We start from the raw sequence: 8,048 nt of genomic DNA, 5'->3' as shown, positions 1-8,048 counted from the left end.
GTAGTGATACCGCCTTGGAAACCCAAGGAGGGGTCACTATGAGTTGGGTCTGATTCAACGGCAAATAACAACAACAAACAGTCAAAAGCTATTAAAGTTATTTCATAACTCATTATACTAGAATTATTGCAGAGCAATACATAGTAGCAAGAACTGTGGTATAAATTCCAGGTACAGAATGGTGGAGTGACCACTTTTCTTCTAGGTCTGGTTCTGCCTTCTTAGTAAAGCCATCTCCAGCAACCCAGGGCACACTAGGTTCTTTCTCTGAATCTTTTTTTGCACACATGATCAACATTCCACACCCTTACTGATTTAAAAAAGGAGCTCTGGTGGCATAATGCTTAAGCCATTGACTGCTAACCAGAAGTTAATGAACGGTTCAAACCCACCAGCCGCTCCTTGGAAGGAAGACATGGCAATCTACTTCTGTAAAGATTTACCATGTCAAACTCTCAATGACTTGAAGCATATTATTACTGAGATGAAAATGTAGAAGTAAGTGAAAAAAAAAATTTAGCAGTGAAAATACTGTCACAAAGCTCATGTACTTCACTTTGTAGGAGAGCTATGAAGCTAATCTCTCACAGAGATTGGTGTTTAAAATTGTGTATGAAAGTGTTTGATTTAACGTATGTGGCTCTCTGGTTTTCCAGCTGACAGCATTATAATATGGTGGTAGAACTGTATAGAAACTGACGTTCATGATATTGCAGTGTCGATATTATTTTTAATATATGCTGTTAAAGAGGACAGAGAAATGTATAATAGATTTTTCCCCCAAAAAAAAGAAAAATTGTTAAATAAAAACAAATTGAGACTTAAGAATAAGTGCGAAAGCTGATGCAGAAGAAACAAAGTGTAATTTTATATTTTGGACTGCTTTATATTCTTATTAGGAGCTCACTGCTAACCAGAAGGCTGGTGGTTTAAACCCACCAGCCCGCTCCTCAGAAGGAAGGCAATCTACTTCCATAGTGATACTGCCATGGAAACCCAAGGAGGGGTCACTATGAGTCGGGTCCGACTCAACGGCACATAACAACAACAACATATACTTACTATTTGGGGTGGATGTTTTGTTTCATTAAGCAGACAATGAATAGTTTGAGGGCAGAACCATATTAAAAAAATATTTTTTCACCAAGTGCCTGATACATAATAGCTGCTTAATGTATGTTATTGAGTGAAGAGTGAGGATTTTGTAAAGGATGAGATAAAGTTAATCTGGGGAGGTCTAGAAGTACCTGGACCCTGAGTTGAAGATGGTGTTAGTTGTGGATTAATGAAAGGGGGAGGGTGTCTCAGAATTGTCAACATACCTTAATCTTATCAGATTCTAGAGTTCCTTCTGATTACTTTGGCCTACTGCCACCCTAGCATTATTCTCCAAAATTTAATTATTAACTAACTTTATCTATCTTAGTTACCAAAATAGTTTGCCTTTAATACTAATAGTCTTTTGAATTAGACTTTTCAAAAGAAAAAACTTTAGTTTTCTTTTACTCCTTACCCTAATTCAAAGAATGTACTAATGTGATCCTTTACCTTGGTGAGAGATATATAATTAATAAACTATAAAATTCTTAATCGTTCTTTTGAGACAGCCATGGCTTTAAAGCTTACAAATTGGGATCACTCACAGACACCTTTAATTTAGTGTTTCTGCACTCAGAGTATGATTTCTTGTTGTCTTGCTCAACACTGAGAGCAGCACAAGGACGAAGGTTGGTCTACAGCCCTCAGCCAGCAGAAATGAGGACAGCTGCTCTTCCGTGCAGATGTTCGTGACATAACCTTGGGAGAAAAGTCAAATGCAGGTTTTTCTTTTAAAAAATTGCTTAGTAAGTGCCTGGAAAAATGCCAGTAAAATTAATGTATTTTAATAGTTAAAAATTAAAAAAAAATTAATTGAAACTAGGATTTTTGTTAGTTTTAATCATTATCCATTTTACTGAGCCTTCCCCAGTGCCATCCTTTATTTCTGAGCTGTGGACAGCACAGGAGTCTTTACCCAGTGGTGTGTGGTTCACTTAACTCCATGGGAAGAGGAGGAGGAAGAAAATGTGTTGATTGACTAAAACCCCCTTTTGCTGTAAGGTTTTATTCTGCCAAGTGCATAATAAAAATAATGAAAGCTGCTTTCCATCTCTCTCTTCTTCATACAGTTCCATCGAGCCTCTGTACCTCACCTATGGAATCATCTTTGCCTGTGGCTGCTCCTTTGCATACCAGCCTTCCTTGGTCATTTTGGGACACTATTTCAAGAAGCGCCTTGGACTGGTGAATGGCATTGTCACCGCTGGCAGCAGCGTCTTCACAATCTTGCTGCCTTTCCTTCTAAAGGTTCTGACTGACACCATGAGCCTCTTTGACACACTGAGGGTCCTCTGCATCTTCATGTTTGTTCTCTTTCTGGCTGGCTTTACTTACCGCCCTCTTGCTTCCAGTGCCAAAGATAAAGAGAGTGGAACCAAAGGAGGGAACAGATTCTCCCACTCTTCCGGGAGAAAATGCGGTCCTCCAAAAAAATTTTTCAATTTTGCCATCTTCAAGGTGACAGCTTATGCAGTGTGGGCGGTTGGAATACCACTTGCACTTTTTGGATACTTTGTGCCTTATGTTCACCTGGTGAGTACGCTTCTTTGGTATCTCTGGTAATGGATATTATTATTCCATACAGAAAAACTTCTTAGAAAAGCAAAATAGATGAGGTTGAAGTTGGCCTCAAAATTATCCTGGTTATAATTCAGAGATTATTGAAATTTAAGGCCTCTCAAATCAAGGTCAACATATACATCAGACCCTCAAACCCAGATCTGTTTCATTGTGTGATTCAGTATTTTCAGCATTTCCAAACAAGAGCAGCTATAACATAAAGGGAGGCTAAAGTCAGGCAATCTGCTTCCATAGTGATACTGCCTCAGAAACCCAGGGAGAGGTCGCTATGGGTTGGGTCCACTCAACGGCACAATAACAACAATAAAAGTCTTGGAACAAATGATGTCAACACAAAAAACTTGGTCACTTTTCCTTTGAGTGACTTACTAATCTAATGAGGGACAAAGATAGTGACATGATTTTGCCAACATTAGTTGGCAAGACAAGGGAGCAGAAATTAGGTAGTTAGCAAAGCCAGTGGCTTTGACACAAAGATGGTATACATTCACTTGTGAAACATTGTAGGGAAACAGGAATTCTGTTCAGAGGAGTATCTGAGAAATATTAAGGGAACTCCAAACGAGGGACTAGAGCTAGGGTTTCGTAAAGAATTAGGAATTCGAATGATCAAGCAGTTTATGTTGTTTGTTTTTGTTCAGAGGTCAAATTTCAGCCTCTTTATCCTAAAACAGTAGTAAGCAGTGTCTGAAGTCTGTGCCCCTGACCAGACTCGCTCAGAAGTGCTGTCTGTATTCACTCCTTTTTCTTGCTGCTGTGACTGAAATGTATTTATAGTTCCACATTGTTGATAAATGATAAAGAAAAAATGATGGTAATATAACTTTTGTGTGTGAAAGAGGAAAAGGTGGGGAGAGAACACTTGGGTTTTTTCTAGCTTACAGTGTATACTTTTTGACATTTCTGCAATTTTTCTTTTGTTAAGAGTTTTGGGAAAAGTTGGTATCAGCAGTTTAAGAAGTAAGCCAATAAACTATATCATCAACATTTAGTGGGTCTCTATGCTTACTTGAAAAAGGAATTAGGCCAAGGAAACAAGAAGAGAAATGTCAGACACATCCTTAGTCTAAGAATAACTCTGATTTCTCAATTCTCCTTGTTTTCTTCTTGCCAGAGTAGTTGAGGAAGCAACTAGGATGACCAATGGAGTGACAAGGGGAAGGACTAGGTTTTAGTACTGTTAGCCCCTTGGCATTTTCTGGAGACTGAGGTACTAGGTAAAATGACCTAGTGTGGGACGCTTGTCGAACACACCATATGGGGCCACCTTTTGATCTAGTAGTCCACTTTCACATTTTCAGGGAGGCCTGTTTGAACTACCTGAAGCCATTTCTTGTTGGGATCTGTAGGTCCATGATGGAAGGATCAACTTTACTAACCTTCCTCTTCCGTCATTTCTGTAGTTAAGAGCACATTTGTTGTCCTCTTCCAAAAATGAGTAGAAATCTCTCTCCCTTTCCTGCCTTTTTAATGTTCTTTGGTATTACCAGGTGAACACACCCAGGGAAATCATTATCTTAGCTTTGCTGAACCAGACATTTACCAAAGGACAAGTGGTGGGTGACTATCCAGTTATTTCTGGTTACATATTCATAATTTGTAAATTAATTTTGCATATATTATTTCATTTGACCTTCACAACAAGCCTGTGAAGTAGGCAAAATAAATAATATTAGCCTGTATTTTATGGACTATAAAACAAATCTGTCGTGAACCAAGATGATCTTACTCCTCAAAACTTGCCCTGCCCCCAGCCATCATCATCTCAGGAAATGGTAATTCCATCCTTTCAGCTGATCAGGCTAAAAACCCTGGGGTTGACCTTAGCTCCTCTTTCTATCACTCTACACTCCCAATCTAGTCAGAAATCTTGGTGGTTCTCCCTTCAGATATACCCATGATCTGATCACTTCTCACCATCCACGTTAGTGACATTTTAGATCACCATCATCACTGTAATAGCCTCCTAACTAGATTCCCTTGCCCCCCACAGTCTTTTCTCAACATGGCATTCTTTCAAAACAAGTCAGTCTGTTGAAAACCCTTCCGTTGCTCCCCAGTTCTCTCAGAGTGAAAACTAATATCCTTACAGTGGCTCACAAAGCCCTCCTTGCTCTGGTCCCTCCTGCCTCTCTGATCTCCTACCACCTTGTCCCACCCTCTGCTCCAGCCAAACCAGCCTCTTTGCTGTCCCCCTAAGTGGGGCTTACCCTGACCACATGGTTGAAACTGGAATCCCTCCACCCACCCCGCTCCGCAGCATTCCCAATTCCCTCACAGTGCTCTTTCGTTTTTTCTTTTTTCATAGCACTAAATTCTTTCCAACATACTCCTTAATTTACTCATTTGTTATGATTCTTATTTATCATATGGGTGTATACCTCTATTAGAATATAAGCTCCATTAAGGCAGTGATGGATTCTAAGCATCTAGCCTAGTGCCTGGCACACAGTGGATATGCAAATATTTGTTGAGTGACTCAATTTACTGTTGATAAGTCACACCATACAAGCAATATTCATCATTTTCCCACCATTCCAATTTTTTAAATTCTTTATTTTGATGCCATAATCATTTTTCACTTGTAGGACATGATGGTATTCATATTCATTAAACACTTAAAAATTAAGCTCAAACTCAATTAACCTGAGAACAATTGAGTAATCCTTAATGCTGTCTATTGATGGTGGCGAGAGCTGATGGGTTTTGTTTTGATCCACAACTTTATTTGGATGTGTTGAAATTATAACTTGGTAAATGGAAAAAAAAATTCTGTTCTCTGTCACTATTATAAGTATATGGGAAGAGGGAATAGCAATTCTTTGTGGCCATCTCCATTAACAAAGAAAGCCAGACACCTGTGTCTGCCCTATACTGTTGTTGTTTGCCGTCGAGTCAGCCCTGACTCATAGCGACCCCTCCTTGGGTTTCCGAGGCAGTATCACTACGGAAGTAGGATTGCCCAACCTTCCTTCCGAGGAGCGGCTGGTGGTTTGAACCGCCAGCCTTCTGGTGAGCAGTCAAGTGCCTTAGGCACTATGCTACCAGAGCTCCGAAAAATCTAAAGGAGCCTCAGGTGATACGTGTAAAAATATGATGCAAGAGCCATAGCCTGGCCATCACATGTCCATGTGGTTTTGGTAGAGCACTGAACACAGGGTCACATCAGCCAGATGACTGATAAATGCTTTAAGGAGATGATACAACTTCTCATGGCATGAAATGCTATATCTTGAATATGAGGATACTGATTTAGTTTCAAAAGCTTTCATATCTCTCTATCACTGCTAACCTTAAAAGTCAGTTTTGGTATATTGTTCTTTGATTCTAGAACACATATTTGGGTCAAGTTTTAGGTTTTAAGCTTTAGACCCACATAGTTGTCTATCAAGGGGAAACTTGAAATCTGTAATGTACATGCTTACTAGCCTGTTTTCAAAAAACTCTGATAAGATTTAGGTGTGTTGGTTTTGTGGCACATAGTAATTGATTGTTTTCAAGAAAAACTTTGACCTGTAGGAAAGATCCCATTTGCTTAATCTTGATGCAGTGATTAATGATACAAAAATTCGTGTGCTGACATGGCAATTAAATAGATTCTAAGTCCAGTTGTAATGGCAAAAAAACAAGTTGTAGTTTTAAATTAGAAATGAAATTTGAGGCAAGCCAATAAACGGGGTTATTTTATAACTTCGAATAATGCCAAATGCTGCCGTGGGTCAATACTGCAATGTAGCTGGGAGCCCTCCCTGGCCAGGGTACCTGTGTTCACACTGTGGTCAGAGCAGGAACACCGTTCCAAGCTAGAGCTCAGAACACTGAGCCATGGGAACAGGAACAGCATGCATGCTTCCATCTTCTTGTGGCTTCCACTGAGGAAGAGTCAGGTAACACTTGTCAAGAATCTGTTCTGTCCCAAGCATTTTTGCAAAATCCCATGTAACCATTACAAAGGATGAGTGAGGTAAATGTAGTGCATAACTTCTTTATAGCTAAGGAAACAATCTGAGAAGCTGTGCTTGTTCAGGATCACTCATTGATCTATGTTCAGAGTCAGGATTTGAACACAAGTCTTGGACTCTAAGTCCCATGTTCTTTTATGCAAAAGTCTACTGTTGCTGCATCAGGTCACCCTCAGAAATCTGTGTACTTACTGTAAGCCATGCTAGGCCTAGACCTTTCTGTTTTCTCAAAACTAAAAACAGATACAGCGTTGAACTGTCTCAGCTGTTTTGCTATCATGTGAATAAGAGGGTATCATGTAATCTTGCTTCCAGCCCACATCCCTTCCTTGTGAATTTAAGAAATGTGAGAAAATGGAGGCAGTATAAAGTTGCTTTTTACAACTTCTGATAAACAGGGCATAGAAACATACATAACTGTATTGTCAATTCTGTTTTCTGCAATAAACACTAGGCATAGCAGACGAAAAAAATGGAGAAATGGATATATGTAGATCCAGATCTAGTCTATATTTTATTAACATAAATAGGATTGTGTTGTTAGGTGCCGTTGAGTCATTTCCGACTCATAGCGACCCCATGCACAGCAGAATGAAACTCCGCCCAATCCTGCGCCAGCTCCGTGATCCTTGCTATACTTGAGCCCATTGTCACAGCCACTGTGTCAGTCCATCTTGTTGAAGGCCTTCCCCTCTTTCGTTGACCCTCCGCCTTACCAAGCATGACATCCTTCTCCAGGGAATGGTCCCTCTGAAAACATGACCAAAGTAGGTGAGACTTATGTTGCAAAGTGATCGTAGCTGTTGCCTTACATTTAATTTCAGGAAATCATTAAAGAGATAAAACAATGCATAGTGACAGTACTATGGCAATTCATGCTTAAATGCACCTTAACATCACTTCAATTCACTGATTTAAAAACTAGAATATTTGTGGAACAATATAAAACTGAACATACTATTAAACATACTATTCAAAATTTGAAAGAATCTCATGTTTGAAAGCACTCTTAAATGACAAAAACATGTCTGATCCTTGAATTTCCTTTTCAACATTTCCACCAAATAATTATCCAACCTTGTTGTTGTTGTTAGGTGCCATCGAGTCGTTTCTGACTCATAGTGACCCCATGCACAGCAGAATGAAACACTGCCTGATCCCGCAACAGCTCCATGATCCCTGCTATACCTGAGCCCATCATCGCAGCCACTGTGTCAATCCATCTCATTGAAGGCCTTCCCCTCTTTCGTCGACCCTCCACCCTACCAAGCATGACATCCTTCTCCAAGGAATGGTCCCTTCTGACAACATGAGCAAAGTAGGTGAGATGAAGTCTGGCCATTCTTGCTTCCAAGGAGCATTTCGGGTGCACTTCCTCCAGGACGGATCTGTTAGTTCTTTTAGCAG

At 39.8% G+C, this 8,048-nt stretch overlaps 1 protein-coding gene across 1 annotated transcript in view; it reads left to right on the top strand.

Annotated features, from left to right (window-relative positions):
* The window catches only part of SLC16A10 (solute carrier family 16 member 10), a 147,574-nt gene that overhangs the window by 94,883 nt on the left and 44,643 nt on the right, over positions 1-8,048 (top strand). The window contains exon 3 of the mRNA XM_007940853.1: positions 2,169-2,631. Coding sequence (XP_007939044.1) covers positions 2,169-2,631 — 463 coding nt within the window. The remainder of the gene's footprint in view (positions 1-2,168; positions 2,632-8,048) is intronic.

The sequence above is a fragment of the Orycteropus afer genome, unplaced genomic scaffold, assembly GCF_000298275.1.
Source record: "Orycteropus afer afer isolate SDZICR_OR568_19922 unplaced genomic scaffold, OryAfe1.0 scaffold00072, whole genome shotgun sequence".
NCBI lineage: Eukaryota > Metazoa > Chordata > Mammalia > Tubulidentata > Orycteropodidae > Orycteropus > Orycteropus afer.
Note: the sequence above shows the minus strand (reverse complement) of the source record. Positions and strands in the feature narration are given on the sequence as shown.